The sequence below is a fragment of the Eptesicus fuscus genome, chromosome 9, assembly GCF_027574615.1.
Source record: "Eptesicus fuscus isolate TK198812 chromosome 9, DD_ASM_mEF_20220401, whole genome shotgun sequence".
NCBI lineage: Eukaryota > Metazoa > Chordata > Mammalia > Chiroptera > Vespertilionidae > Eptesicus > Eptesicus fuscus.
Window position 1 is genome coordinate 20496879 of NC_072481.1, and position 15462 is coordinate 20512340.

At 56.8% G+C, this 15462-nt stretch overlaps 1 protein-coding gene across 1 annotated transcript; it reads right to left on the reverse strand.

Moving 5' to 3' along the window:
* Window positions 1-1583: 1583 nt before the first annotated feature.
* On the reverse strand, window positions 1584-7778 carry FNDC5 (fibronectin type III domain containing 5). Its single transcript, XM_054720761.1, has 6 exons — window positions 7571-7778; window positions 5904-6019; window positions 5255-5453; window positions 4749-4838; window positions 2657-2790; window positions 1584-1601 (listed from the first exon to the last, which is right to left on the reverse strand). The coding sequence occupies exons 1-6, from the start codon at window positions 7776-7778 to the stop codon at window positions 1584-1586; spliced, it is 765 nt and encodes a 254-aa protein (XP_054576736.1).
* Window positions 7779-15462: the final 7684 nt, after the last annotated feature.

Genomic DNA, 15462 nt, shown 5'->3' on the forward strand with positions numbered 1-15462 from the left:
CTATGCGGTGAGGCAGCCCAAGCTTGGTTTAGGGTCCGGGGGCGGGGCTCAGTAATAGGATGATGGAGCAGCTATTTTCTCCTCCTACACGTGCACCCCCATCTGTTCGAGATTTCCCTTCCAACTCCAGCTTGGCTGGCAGGCATGTCCCCAGGAAGCTGCAGGCCAAAATGGAGAGAGAACTGAGTGGCTGCCAACTGCCAGAAAAAGAGGGCAACATTTGGGCATTTACCAGAAGACAAGGATGTGCCTTTTCATTTGTCTTTTTATTTTACATTTAAAAAGTGGTTATTGCTCTAACTGGATCAGAGGTAAGGACCTCTCTCCCTTAAGGAGCCTTGGCCTTGCAGCCCCATTCAGCAGGGATGGAAGTCACAAGACAATGAGTGAAGCCTCATGCCCTCCCATGAGGAAGCCCTTAGTGTTGCTGACATCTGCCTTTTACCCTGTCTCTCCTCCCTCCCTATGTTCCACACTCCGAAGTGGTGGCCGACCCAGCCGTGAGAGCTCTTGTAGACCGGAAGGAAGGGTGGTCACTGGGTGATGGCTTTCAGCTCTCTGGCTTGGGGGCTATTGCTCTTATTCAGTTCAACAGGTATTCATGAGCACCTACTGTGTGCCAGGCTATTGCTAGGCGTAGTGCTCCCACACTGCTGTCCGTAGCCACCATTGGAAGACGCAGAGGTCCTTCTCTTCCGTGCAGGCATTCAGCTGCCACAGCTTGTCAGTCCTAGGGAAGGGTCTGCCTTCCCTTATCAAGCACCAGGTTTTTTTTTGTTTTTGTTTGTTTTTTACCAGAAAGGGGCAGTGGAGAAAGACCTGTCACCTCACACCACACAGGCTCTAGGGAAGGACATGAGGACCCCGGGTAGCTTTCACAGAACCCTGGATGAGATGGCAAGATATGGAGACCCCAGAGGCCACGGCTGCTCTGACTGAGTGGCTCAGGCCTGCCTTCCAGCAGCTTCCACCACAGCACGGTGATTTAGCAGCCCTCGGATGTCCCACGGGAACGTGCCTCTCAGTTGTCCAAGTCAGCACTGTTACAACTCCCAGAGACTTTCCTAAAGGAATGGGCCAATGCCTTCCAGGTGTCTTTCCTACTTTTTCTTCTTAAAACCCCAGACTGATGGTCTTACAGTCAAAATAAGGGCCAAAGAAGATAGAAGATGCAGGCAACCAGCTCGGGGAATCCCTCTGGCCCTCTGGAATGAAGCCCTTCAATTGTGTTTTCCAAGAGACAAAACAGATAAATCTCACACACACACACACACAGTTGTGCATCGCACCACAAACAAGTCCTTAATGGCTGAATCCAGAAAAGGCTCCACGGCAGCCACGCCCCTGCCCGGCAGGCAGCCCCACGGCTTCCCTGACGGTTCTTGGTCTGAAAGAGCTTAAGTCAGTCTCGGTGCTTGTCATCTCCCAGCAGCTTTGTGCATCTTCTCAGACAGGAAGGCCGTCCGGGAGACGAGAGGAGGCAGAAAGAAGGCCGTGTCTCATGCAGCTTTGCCTTTTCCAGAATGGGGCCAGGACTCAAGTTTTGTGGCTTGTTTATTTTTTGCAGAATTTGGGTTTGTAGTTCAGTCTCCTTCACCAGACTAGGACATCGGGGAGAGAGAACTGCGCAGCTAGCCGTGGCTCCCCCTCCACCGCAGTCCTCCCCCTCCCTGTGCCCGTGGACCTGGGGACCAGCAGAGAAGGAAAATGAAATCCTTCTCCCTGTAGACAGGTAGTCACGCTTCGATGATGATCACCAAGAGCTTGTTTGGAAACTGGGAGGAAAAAATGAGCGAAGCGGCCAGGGCTGACTGAATAGACTTCTCGCAAGGTTGCAAACAGAGGACACGAGGAGGAGGGGAGCCGGAAAGCCAGGCTCTTGTCCCCTGTGGAGGAAAGGAGCAGCCCTGCCTGCACGTCTTGTCTGCCTTCGGCTCACTCAGCTGAATGGCCGAGACTGGGTCCTGGACCCACTGCCCCCGGACCCCGTCCACCCCCAGCAGAGCCATCTGCTGGCTGGTTCTCACGTCCTGCAGATCTGCCTCTCAGCGCAGCCTCAGCCACTGCCATTGTTGAGGTGCTTCTGGAGATGGGGGTTAATAAGAGGCTTCAGGAAAATGCGCCAGAAAGTGAAGCCAAGAGAGAGGACAGTAAGCCAGAGGGTGTGAGGAGATGGGGGGAGGAGGAAACGCAGAGAGGGCCAGATGTTTGTTGGATATCATCGCCTGAACCATGAGATCCTCTCCCATTCTCTACTGTCTTCTGAGCTGCTCAGAGCCAGCACTGAAAAGGTTTCATATCTGTTTTACACAAGAGGAAATGAAGGGACAAAGAGGTGAAGCACCTGCCCAAGGTCACAGCACCGCCGCTGCAGAAATGAGCTCAAAGCCCATCTCTTCTCGTCCCACACCAACCAAGGGTTCTGCCCTCCCCGTTCACTGCCCCCCCCCTTTAACCCCCACTGGCCCCTGGCACCCTGCAAAAGGAGAGGATCCAAAATCAATTTGCAGTGTCCCCTGGGTCACACAGGCAGCAGCCAAGCTTGGCTCTGCCCAGCTGTAGCCATGCCAGACCCTGAGCTGACCCCTCTGCAGTCCAGGGACTCCCGGTGCCTGAGCCACGGGGCCACCCACCCAGGTCCAAGCCCTGCCCTCACCTTGCTGCGGAGAAGCCCCCCGCCTTGGTGCTCTGGTGTGCTGGTTTCTGACGCACTCTTGGTTTTTTCCTTGTTGTTATTGGGCTCATTGTCCTTGATAATGTCATACTGGCGGCAGAAGAGGACAATGACGCCTGGGGGACAGGGGAGAGCAGTCAGAGTCCTTGCCCGCCTGCTCCCTTGCCCTGAGCCCTTGCTGAGCTCCTGTTAGGTACTGAGCTCCAGATGGTCTCCCACCTGCGCTACTGCCACAGCCTGCCCCTGGCCTCTGGCTCCTGTGCCCACCTGTCCCCTGACCATCCCCTTCGCTGCTGCTGGGTTGGTCTTCCTACAACATGCGTTTGATCATGTCTCCTTCCTTCCCTTCTTTTAAACCTCTGAATCCTCCCCTTTCCTTTAGGGGACAATGGAAACAACAGCTGTGCTGTGCACTGACATATTCCAGCTCACCGAGTCCTCGTAGCTCTGAGGGTCCCGATGACCCTCCCCCGGTGAGAGTGAGGATGCAGAGCTTAGGTGACTGACTCAAGGCCGCTCCGGGTGGAGCTGGGGTGTGCACCCGGGGCCTGCACTCTGCGAAATGTTTGTTTTATTGAACTAATAATACATGAGCATAATAAGCTTTTTTGAAAGTTGGGTAGTATTAAGGCAGCCAACTCCAGTTCTTGTGTTTTCCCTATTTTTACTTCTATTCTTGATTTACAGTGGTTATTTCTTGGCCTATCTGTTTTAGATATTATCTCTTGACTTCCCACCATGGTAGTGCCAGGGGGTGGTCAGGGTGGCCTCCGGCCGGAGACCATACTCTGCGTCCTCAATTCTTGTCTTCTTGTAGGGACGAAGTCAAACAAGAGACAACAAGCAGGCGAGAATGTATGTGCAGAAAAGGAATACACTCAGCTGTTGTCTGAGCGGGCAACTCAGCCAGCGGAAACCAAACCAAGTGCCCTGCTTAGTTGGGGTTTGGGTATTTATACCCTTAAACTGGAGTGCGCCTAAGTAAGTCTCTCCCTCCCTTATTTCTCAAAATCAGTATCTTCAAGTTATAAGCTCCGCCCCCCCCCCCGCCCCCCAGGTATTACACCACCAGTTAGACCGCATCCTGGAGGGGCTCTAGCTCTTCTCACACAGGCCCTGCCACCTCCACTGTCTGATTGTGGCGTGTCATGTCTCACACGTATCCCCTCCAAGCCCTCGCTGCCTTTCCCAGCTCTTCTCTTTCGAGCTGCCTCCTCTAACAGTAGATAAGGCCTAACAACTCCCCCTGCTTCCTTCCCCATCACCCTAACAGAATTACATGGCAATTTTGGGTTCATTCACTATGTTTATATTGTTATGACTTTGTAAACACTATCTGTGCCAAGTCTAATAAAGCATCATAAGCAAACCTCCTCTTTTGTATGACCCTTTTCCCCCAAGTGCCTGTTTTTCTATGCGCCTATGGAACCTTCCAACCCCTCTCCCCGCAAATTCTTCTACCTGAGAGAGCCTGCCCCTCACCTACATGCTAGCACAGCTTAAGCATTCAGGTTCCTCCACACAGACTCCAGTCACTTCACAGCCTCGCCATCCTTTACTCCCCCGCTTTCTACCTTCTTTCTTGGGTCACAGCTGCACGGAGCCGACTGAGCTTCATTTGTTTCTTGAACACACTGTGCCCAGAACACCCTTCCTTCCTTTTTTTGGCTGCTGGGTGAACTCCTATTCACCCTTCAAAGCTCCAATCCCATGATACTGCTCTTTGTGTTTTTCCTGTTTTCTAACTCCCAGCCCCAGCATTAATTCCCTCTCCGCTGCTCCCATACACAGTCCTATTACAGCACCCATCTCACTGAATTACAGTTAATACGGGCCTGGCTTCTCCCAGACTTGCTTGTAAGTATGAGGCTCTTCTTAGCGATATCTAAGGAGTGTAGCACTATATACAATGAAGTGGCTGTTCAGAAAACGCTGATTGAATACAAAAGTGAAATTTGATCTTTATCCTCTGGGAGCTTACAGATAAGTGGAAAAGAGAGAGGGATATAAGCCCCACTAACTTATCTAAGAAGGCCTGGAGAGGGGCACACTGTGCTGTGGAGGCCAGACTCACCGGCCCACATGAACAGGACCACGACGATGATCAGCACCTCGCCTGTCTGCAGCTGCTGGTTCCGCCCCATCTCCTTCATGGTCACCTCATCTGCGGGGAGAGAGACACTGGGTCTGGGCTCCTTTCCTCCCCCAGCCACTCCTCTGGGGCCAAGCCCAAGAAAGTAAGCGCTTATCTCGGTATCGGTGCCCACGCACCTAATGAAAAGAGGTTCTAGAACACGCTGATGGCTACTCGGAGTGGCAGCGAAAAGGCAATCCAAAATAAGTGTTTATATACCCATTTACTGGGTCACCAGAGTGACCTCCTCTCTCTCTCTTAGGTACAGCTTTACTAGGCAGCCGGGGCGGGGGGGGGGAGGGGGGAGAGGGGTGGGGAGGGATGGGTACGGGGGTAGTGGAGGGAGGAGTATGGGAAATTAGTGCTTTCTTCAACCTCTACTGCTCTGGCCTGACCAGCCCTCACCGCACCACACCCCATCCCTTCCTAACAGTGCCCGGGCCTGCCTTTGTTCTTGGAGGCCATCTTCTCAGCCTCCCGCGGCGTCTTGAAGAGCACTGGCTCGCTAGCCGGGCTCTGGCCCTGGATGGAGATGGCTTGCACGTGCACGATGTATTCCGTGTCCTCCTCCAGGTCCCAGAGGGCGCACGAGCGGGTGGTGGTGTTCACCTCCTGGATGAAGCGCAGCATCCGCACGTCCTTCTTCTGCCAAAGCAAGCGCCAGCCCAGTGTTTGCGGTGCCCAGTCACCGCCCCACCTGCCACCTCTCCAGCCGCAACCATGGGCTCACCTGGCTACCATGCTAAGCCCTTTGCTGCAGACATAATCTTACCTATGCATCCCACCGTCTCTGCAGAGATCCTTATCTCTATCTCACAGATGAGGAGGCTGGTAGAGGGGTGAGGGAAGTTGCCCAAAGCCATACACTTTGTGAGAACTGGAGCCAGGTCCAAATCTCAGGTCTGTTTCATTTCAAAACCACACTCTTAAGTCCCAGGTACCGAACAAAGGCTCCAGAGCCCTCCCTCACTGACCGAGCCCCTCTGGGGCCCCCTTTTAAGCCGTCAGTGCCACTTTTCTGCCAGTCTGCCCTGCGCCTAAGTCCTTTTCTTTCTCCTCCCTCCCCCACCACGATCTGCCCTCCCAGAGGGTTACCTGCTGAGAGATGGCAAATCCGATGACAACCTCATCCTCCAGGACATCCCAGCTCACCACCGCGGAGTTGGCCTTGAGGTGCCTGACAGTGACATTCACTGGGGCGGAGGGGCTGTCTGGGGGTGGGAGGCACCTGAGCCTGAGCACCCCCTGGGGGGAGGCCCAGGCGCACTGTCTCCTGAGTGAACCCGGGGAGGGCCGTGCCGTGGGGAATGGAAGAAACCGAGGCCTCCCTGGGGTTGGCACCTGGCCCTCAGGTCCTGGGTGGGCTGCAGGGCCAGGCTGGAGAGGCCCCAGGCTCCTTGTGTCCAGGATGGGAACCCCAGATGCCCACAACTGGCCCTACCAGGGGTGCAAGCTAAAACTGAGGGGCCTGGGCCAACGGCAGATCTAATGGAGGCGCGTTAAGAGGTAAGGAGACAGGGGTGAGGGAGACCTAGGTGGCCAGGGTTCAAGAGCTAAAGGTTAGTCTGATGAAAAGCAGTCAAAAGCAGTCCCCGTCCAGTGCTCTTTCTACTGTACTCACTGCCCTGCCAGGTGAGTGACCTTGAGGACAGGGGAAAGCCCACAGGTCGAGAAGAACCAGGCTGGGGGGAGCCCTGGGTGGGAGTTAGGGTCCAGGGAGGAGCCCTCAGTGTTGTGGTGACTCAGGCAGAAAGAAACCTGTCGAAGGGCCTCTGTGCGCCCCAAAGAGGCAGGTGGGGAGGTGACAGGGGAAGATGGGGTCACTCAGAGCAGGGCCCCTCAGCTGAGAGTCCAGGGTAGGTAGGGCCTTCTGGATGTGGGAAGAGGATGAAGGGCGTCAGCTGAGAAGAGAGGAGGAGGAAGGGATGGGGGCAGAGGGGTCAGGAAGGAAGGCCCTCCCAGGCCAGGGGCAGTGGAGTCACAGCCTCTGTATCTCACAAGGGGCGGGTGCTGACGGGAAGATCTGGGCATGAGCAGCACCCCTCACCCCACAGATGATGGACCGAGGCCCCAGGGGAGACAAAGCCAGACGAGGACCCGGAGAGAGACAGAGGGACACAGACAGGTGGTGGCAGACGCAGATCCAGAGGACAGACCAGTGGGGTATGTGAGGCAGACACAGAGATGGAGCAGTGAGCGAGAGGGCAGTGAGCCGCGGAGAGATGGAGAGATGAAGGAGGCAGCAGCAGCCAGAGGGGAGGCTGGGCGAGGACGAGGCCAGGCCCCACGGGGCAGGCCAGATGCTGACTGCACCGGGCTCGGGGGGCCACCGTGGCCCACCCGGTGCCTGGGTGCCAGTCCCTGTCCTCACACATGCTCACGCACACTGGGCCCCCACTGGGCCCCCTCCCTCTCTGACCTGCAGAGTTGGCCTGCAGATCTTTGGGGACAGGGAGGGAGGCCCTAGGTGGGGGGACTGCTGTCCTCGGCTGCTCCCCGGCCAGAGAAGGGGGCCAGGGACCCGAGGCAAAGGCTTGGGCTCAGGGCAATGGTGTGAGGGGACTGAGGTCACAAGACCCTAGCCCCAGGGCTGGGGTGGCCGGCAGGGATTTGGGGGCTGGAGGAAGGGTTTGGGGGTCAAGAAGGCAGGGCAGAGGCTGGGGCTGGCATTAGGGAGCAGTGATGGGGCAGAGACGGAGTCCCAGGAAGCAGGGGAGGGAACTGAGGACTCCCCCCCACCCCCAGGGCCCGGGCCCCCTTACCCGCCTGCACCAGCGCGAGGCAGACGCAGCCCAGCCAGAGGCGGAGCGCGGCGCGGGGCGGCCCGGGGTGCATGGCGGCGGCTCCGGCCGGCCGGCCCGGGGCGGCGCAGGGGGACGCGGCTCTGGCACCCGGCGGCCGCTGGCGCCCGCAATCCGGCCCGCGGCCCGCCCGGCCCGGCCACCCCGCGCCGCCCCGCGCCGCCTGCATGTCGGTTCCGCGGACAGCGACTCCCGCGCGGCGGCGGCGGCGGCGGCGGCGGCAGCGGCCGCGTCCACGTCGGGCGCCCGGGGGGCGGGGCGCCCCAGCTGCGGGGAGACGCGCGGGGCGGGGTGAGGGCCGAGGGCGCCCCCCCACCCCTGCTCCCCACCCGGCCGGCAGCCAGATCCGCGGGGCTCGCCAACTGGCCGCTCCCCGCTCTCGCCGGTGCCAGAGCGCAAACCGGCTCCTCCGCGCCCCACCGAGCTCAGCCCAGCCTCGCTGTCCCGCCGCCGCCCCGCCCCCCGCAGCCGGCCGGCCCCCATCGCTGCCCTTTCCCCAGGGGGACAAGTGCTGTGCAGATGCTCCCCTGTGCCTCTCCCACCCTTTGGCCTTGGGGGTCTCCACTCAGCCCAGACCCAAGGCCTTGCTGGCTGGGGCAGAAGTGAGCTGAGGGCGCTCTCCCTGCAGGGATGGGGTACCACAGAGTGCGGGGTCAGTGCTGGGTGCATACAGCAGGTGCTCAGTGTTTGCCATGCGGCCAGGGCGAGGGGCTCTGACTCCCTGGAGGGCCCGGCTCGGTGACCCTGCCAGTCCTCCCCCTTCCTTGCGCCTCCATCGGTCTCTCCCTCCGTAAGGAGAGGAACCAGGAGCACCTGTGCCAAGGGCTTTACTTGCTTTAGGGCATTTACTTCTCACCTGGAAGGCCTGGCCCTGCCGGTCCAATGACTAACCTCTCCAGGGACTGAGCCTGGAGAGGTTACCTGACTTGTCGGGGACCCACGGCAGAGCCAGGCTTTGGACACAGGCTGATCTGACTCCCAAACCTGTGCTTGACACCACTGTCTCCCCACCTGAGCGAACTCAGTCACTTCGGGATCCCTGGGACCCTAGAATTTGCTCGTGCCAACCAACTCCTTCCTACCCACCCAGAGAACAATCTGGAACAATCTCTTCCCAAGAGCAGGGTGAGGGAGGGGTGGCTCCAGTCCTCCCGTTTCCCTGCCCTTCCCTCCTTCTCTCCCCCCCCCTCCCCCCCCCATTCTGGCAGGCTGACTGCTGTGAGCAGTGAATGAGCTAATGACTCTAAAGTGCTTTGGAGCCAGGACCGGCAGCCACAGTTAATACGAGGGCTGGATGACCCCTCCCTCATTACCTTGGGACACTTATATGCCTATTACTGTCCCTACCTCAGTCCCACACACCATTCTACCCAATCCACTTCCTTTCTTTTTCTTTTTAAAAACAAATATATTTTATTGATTTTTTACAGAAAGGAAGGGAGAGGGATAGAGTCAGAAATATCGAAGAGAGAGAAACATCGATCAGCTGCCTCCTGCACACCCCCCACTGGGGATGTGCCCACAAACAAGGTACATGCCCTTGACCGGAATCGAACCTGGGACCCCTCAGTCCACAGGCTGACGCTCTAGCCACTGAGCCAAACCTGTCAGGGCTCCACTTCCTTTCTGATCTTGGAGCGCCAGGCACCCACCCTCTGATCACCCGGCACCCACCATCCTCTCCCAAATGATCTCTGAACACCAGCCAGCTAGGGCAACTCTCCACTCAGGGCCCCTAAGAAACAGGCTGAGGAGAGAGGCATAGACCAGGCCCTAGGGCCCCTGACGGAGGGGCCACTCATCCCTCCCCACTGTCCCACATTAAAGGCCTTCTGGTCTCCCAGAGGCCCCTGGAAGGGCTAATCCTTCCCAAGGGGACACCTTGCAAAGTCACCCCACAGAACCCTCTTCAAGATCTGCCCCCGCCTCCCTTTAGGTTAAGAAACTGAGGTCCAGAGATGGAAAGAGCTTGGTGCAAATTCACACAGCGAGTCAAGAGCAGCCACAGAGCCCTCGTCAGAGTCTCATCCCAAGGACTCCTTGCGCTGCGTCCTTTCTACCTGGTCTCATTGGGAGGGGCTCAGGGGTTCTTGCTGAGCAGCGGGATTTAACTGGCCAGCCCCTCAGTCCCCCCAGGCCAGCCCCTCAGTCCCCCCAGGCCAGCCCCTCAGTCCCCCCAGGCCTGTCCCTCAGTCCCCCTAGGCCTGTCCCTCAGTTCCCCCAGGCCAGCTCCTCAGTCCCCCCAGGCCATCCCCTCAGTCCCCCCAGGCCAGCCCCTCAGTCCCCCCAGGCCAGCCCCTCAGTCCCCCCAGGTCTGCCCCTCAGTCCCCCCAGGCCAGCCCCTCAGTCCCCCCAGGCCTGCCCCTCAGTCCCCCCAGGCCTGCTCTGCTTGGCCGGCTGAGCCTCCCCAGCCCCATCTGCTCCCTCAGCCACATACCTCGTCCTCGGGTAAGTCTCAGGGACCCTGGTCCAGAGGGCAGACCCTGGTCAACCTGTTTGGAGGGAGAGGAGCCTGGGAACCAGAGCACCGCTCTGTTCTTTATCTCTTCTCTCTCTTTTTCGTTCTCTCTCTCTCTCTCTCTTTCTCCTTTCTCTTTTCTTTCTCTCTCTGGCAGCTGCGTTCTGCCCCGCCCCACCCGGCCCCGCCCCACCAGCTGCAGCTGGGCCCCTAGGGACCCCCTCACCCACCAGGCAGGAAAAGACAGCCCAGGGCCTGCAGGAGCAACTGGAGTCTCCTTAGGTCTCCTCGCAGGAGCCAACAGGAAGGAGGGGGTTATCTAGAGGTCACAGAGCCCACTCCTGTCCCTGCTGAGAAGAGAAGGAGGGAGGGACACGACAGGGTCCTAGTGGGGTCTGGAGTCCAGTCCAGCGCTGGAGAAGAGGGGGCCTCGGCGCCACCTGCTGGTACATCCGGGTATAACCCCAGGTAGATATAGGGCGTTGGGAGGGGGGAGACGGCTGTGTCCGAGTTTGAGAGGGATGGGGAAGGGTTGCTGGAGTTGGGACGTGAAAGACAGGGAGGATCTGGAGAGTTGTGGATGTGGGTGCAACCTTCCCAGAGCCCATGATGCATGGGGTGCTTGGGCATTACCTCGATTCTGGAAAAAGTCCTGATGCTTGGAGCATGGCAACCCGTGGAAACTGGGTTGGGAGTGAAAAAAGCGGCACCCTGGAGGTCTTGGATGTATATCTCTCAGCACAGAGCTAGGAGCAGGTGTTGCTCACTAATGTTTGTTGAATGTAGGGAACAGTTTCGTTCTCCCAACATACATTTACTGACACCTATTCTGGGACTATGGCAGTGGAAGAATGAATAAATGCACGAATGAGGATCTGAGTGGAGGTTGGAGGGTGAGCCTCTAACCTCCCAAGCTGCACTGGTCTCATGTGGAGGACTCCACAGGCGTCTCCTAGGAGGCCGACCGGTCACTTACACATTGACACCTGGGAGGTCACGAGCATTGGGTCCTCCTGAGTGTCTAGAGCTTCCCAGAGTCACAGCACCGAACCCAGGCTGCAGGCACCTAAGCCAGATCCTGGGTAACCATGGGAAGCTCCTCTTTGCTGCCTAGAATGGTCATGAGACTAGAGACCACCCCCCCAGCTAAGCCCCCAGAAGAATCAGGAGAAGAGCAGGGCATTGCTTGGAGACATAATAATCAAGCACCCACGAAGGACTGGGCTGTTTGACCGTGTAATTTTGAGTCTCAGGCTGTAAGTGTCATTAGCTCCCATTCCAGATCAGGAAGCTGAGGCTCACAGATATGTGGGGACTTGCCCTGGGTCACACAGCCAGTGAATTACAGGATCGTGTCTCAAATTCGGTTATATGGCTCCAAGTTTTTTGTGTTTTTTTTTTAAATATGTTTTATTGATTTTTTACAGAGAGGAAGGGAGAGGGATAGAGAGTTAGAAACATCGATGAGAGAGAAACATCAATCAGCTGCTTTCTGCGCACCCCCTACTGGGGATGTGCCTGCAACCAAGGTACATGCCCTTGACCGGAATCGAACCTGGGACCTCTCAGTCCGCAGGCCGAAGCTCTATCCACTGAGCCAAACCGGTTTCGGCATATGGCTCCAAGTTTAGGGCTGGATCCAGTCTGCCTTCTTCCTTCCTTCCTTCCCCTCTGAGGGTGTGTCAGGGCAGAGGGCCGGGGCCAGGGCTCACTAGAAGACATCTATTTTCCATCCCTGAGGGCTGGAGGGGGCTTGCTGCTCACACAGGCAGTTGCTAAGACAACTCCTGGGAAAGGACCCACCACTCCCCAACCTTGTCCACATGCCAGCACCTTACATACATGAGGGAAGCTACTCAACACTGATTGGGATTATTATGCCCATTTTACAGATGAGAAAAATGAGGCTCAAAGCAAGGAAGTGGCTTGCATGGGTCATATGGCTGGAAGACACTGGTCTGGCCTGTCTAATCCCCAAAGTCCCATCACAGCAATGATGAGACCAGCCCAGCTCAATGTTTCCCGAGAACCTGTGCCACACCAGCCTGGGGATGAGTGCTGAGGACATAATGATGAACCAGATTGGTCCTGGCCAGTGAGCTCCCATGGTAGAGAAGGAGAGACACAGAGAGGGGACTGCCCTCTGAACCAGGAGGCACCAAGGATCTACAGGGGCCAGGAAAGGAAAGCATGGAGGACTTCTGGGAGGAAGAGCTAAATTATTACTAACAGACAGGTGAAAATTAGTCAAATGAGGGGAAAAGGGCAGAGGGGAAAAAGAATAGTTGGCTCTGAGGCCTGGGAGAGTAGAATTTATGTGAAAGGGAAGCAGGGGAAACAGGTAGGATGGCAGGCTCTGGGCTGTGACAATGAGAGTGGGAAAAATAGGACTGATTTGAAAGACTGTTCTAAGCCCTGGCTGGTTTGGCTCAGTGGATAGAGCATCAGCCTGCGGACTGAAGGGTCCCTGTTCGATTCCGGTCAAGGGCACATGCCTAGGTTGCAGGCTTGATCCCCAGTAGGGGACGTGCAGGAGGCAGCCAATCAATGATTCTCTCTCGTCATTGATCTTTCTATCTCTCTTTCCCTCTCCCTTCCTCTCTGAAATCAATAACAATATATATATATATTTTTTTAAAAAAAAGGAAGACTGTTCTAAGCTTGCAAAAGCAGTCAAGGCTAGGGAGGGCTTCATTCATTCAAAAAATACTTACCGAGCATCTATTGAGTGCCAGGCTCTATGCTAGGTCCTGGGGACACAGCTGTAAACCAAGGCCCTCGCCCCCCATGTATTTCACATTCCAGTGGGAGAGACTCACAGGGGCTATGAAAAAAAGTGGGGTAACGGGGTAGAGAATGGCTGGGGTAATGTTAGGTAGTGTGGTCTGAGGGGGTGACAACCGAGCTAAGACCGGAAGAAGGAGAAGGAGGCAGGCATAACACACATCACAGGAAAGGCACTCCAGCCACACCAGGGCAAAGGCTCTGGAGCAGGAGCAAGCATGGGGGTTCAGGAAACTTGGTCAGTGAGACTGGGCTTCCTGAGCGAGGAGGACATAGATGTGGCTGAGGAGCAGTGGAGGGGCTGGGGTGGGAGGGCTGGGAAAGAGAGTTTAGATTAACTCCACTTGCAATGGGGAGCTTCAAATAGAGATGTGATGTGATCTGATTTACATAAAATAAAAGGCTCACCGTGCCTGCTCCAGCATGTAGACTGGACTGCAGAAAATAGGGCCGGGTGACCTGTGGGGAGGCAAGGGGACTGCTAGGGCCACCTGGATGGGTCTTGCCCTGGCCGAGTAGCTCAGTTGGTCAGAGCATCATCCCATAGTCAAGGTTACAGGTTCCATCCCTGGTCAGGGCACATACAAGAATCAACCAATGAATGCATGAATAGTCAGGACAACAAAATCAGTGTTTTTCTCTTTCTCTCTCTCTCAAAAATCATTAAAATAAAATAAAATAAACGATAGGCCTTGGCCTGGGTGGTAGCAAAGGACAGGGAGAGAAGTCGATGAAGGCTTTGGGACACTTTTTGCAGGAGGAGCTGACAGATGAGATGCAGTGAGTGAGAAGAGGGAAGAGGAAGAAGGAACAGGCCAGGGGTAGACTATCCAAAGTCTGGATTCTAAGCCAGAAAACAGCTGGCTGAGTGCCACTGGGCCAGTCGCTCTACCTTTCTGAGTCTCAAATGCCTCCTCGTGAAAAGGAAGATAATAATATCCATACCACAGAGAGGTGGAGGTGGTGATGGAGGCTAGAAGAGAGGAAGAGGGAGGAGAGGGAGGAGAGGGAGGTGGGGAGGGAGAGGAGGGGGCTGAGGAAAGGCCTTCTAACTGGGGGAGGGAGACCTCCTCAAGCCTCTTCAGTTTTCAGAGTCTACAAAGGCACGGACTCCCACCTGCTCGTGCTCGGAAAGGCTGCGAATCTTCCCTAACACAGTCTGTCAGTGGCGACTCCATGTCTCAAGTTGCCTCAAGCCCTGGACCCCAGCTTTGCTCCAGGAGACAGAGTCTCAGCTACAAACCGCAGTCTCCAAGACCCCACAAGAGCAGTGGGACCAGAGGTCCTGTTTCAGAAGTGGAGGGGCGTGTGGCAGGAAGTGAAGGCAGCTGGAGTAAATCTCTTCCCCACCGGGGAGGGTTGGAAGGCCCAGAGCCTGGGAACTAGACCGTCATTAGGCTCAGAACTCAGCTCAGCCCCTGAGTAACCTCAGGCACCCCCATCTGAAGTCAGGGCCCAAGGCTCAAGGGCCCGCCCACCCCTACATCCCAGGTACAGGAGGATAGGATCCCTCACTGGGAAGGAACATGGCTTTGCAGGGCCAGGACATGGCCAGCAGAGGGCGCCCACCTCGGTCACAGTGAAGACAGGTCCTTAGCCTGGTCCCAGGGGGCAGACTACAGACTCAGCAGCCAGGCAGAGCCTGCGTCTTGCTGCTGCTGCACTGTGCACACGTCACTGAACCCCTCAGAGCCTCAGTTTCCTCATCGGTCAACGGGCCTAACAACAGCGTTTGCTCACAGGGTTCTGTGAGTAATCAGCGAAGATTAACCACTTGGGGGGCCAAATACACAGGCGCTGCTATTTTTATGGACAGTGGGGGCAGTTGTAATGTGTCTTAAAGTGCCCGACACAAAGAGTGTCCAATCAGTGGTAGCTATGACGACGAGGACGACGATGATAATGATGCAGGACTCAGTCACTGTTCATTTGGAATTTTCCTAACTCTGAAGCATCCAGGCCCTATGGGCCTGGGATGCCTCCAGTGACAGGGAGCTCACTACCTTCCGGCAGCATGTTTTCACTGCCAGAGCCTCCTCTTGCTGAAAGCTGCCTCCTGGAAGACATACCCCTGCCCACCTTCCTGCTCAGGGGGGCCGGCTGGCCTAGCTTCTGGCCTCAGGCCCCCAGCTTCCCCAGGGTCAGCCTAAGAGGCCCACAGGGTCGGAGGGCCAGGACCCGGGCATCTGGATCCCTGCTTTTACAGGAAGGGCAGGGAGCTCCCAAGTGAGCCCAGCTGGTTTCACCAGCAGGAGAGTCCCAGGGGGTTTGGCTTTTGCTGTTCCAAGTTCCTTTTCTGCTCACAGGGAGGACATGAGTGGAAGGAGAGCCCCTGCTGTCCTCTGGACCTCCCTTCACTCCTCAGTCTCAGGAACGGTAGGAGGCCGAAGAGCGACCCAGACTCACCGATTCACTGCTGCACTGTGCACACGTCACTGCGCCTCTCAGAGCCTCAGTTTCCTCATCGGTCAATGGGCCTAACAACAGGGTTTGCTCACGGGGTTCTGTGAGTAATCAGCGAAGATTAACCACTTGGGGGGCCAAATACACAGGAGCCCAAGCATTCTAATTGGGCGGCCTCAGCGCCGGGCCCACCGGCACCAGGCCTCCC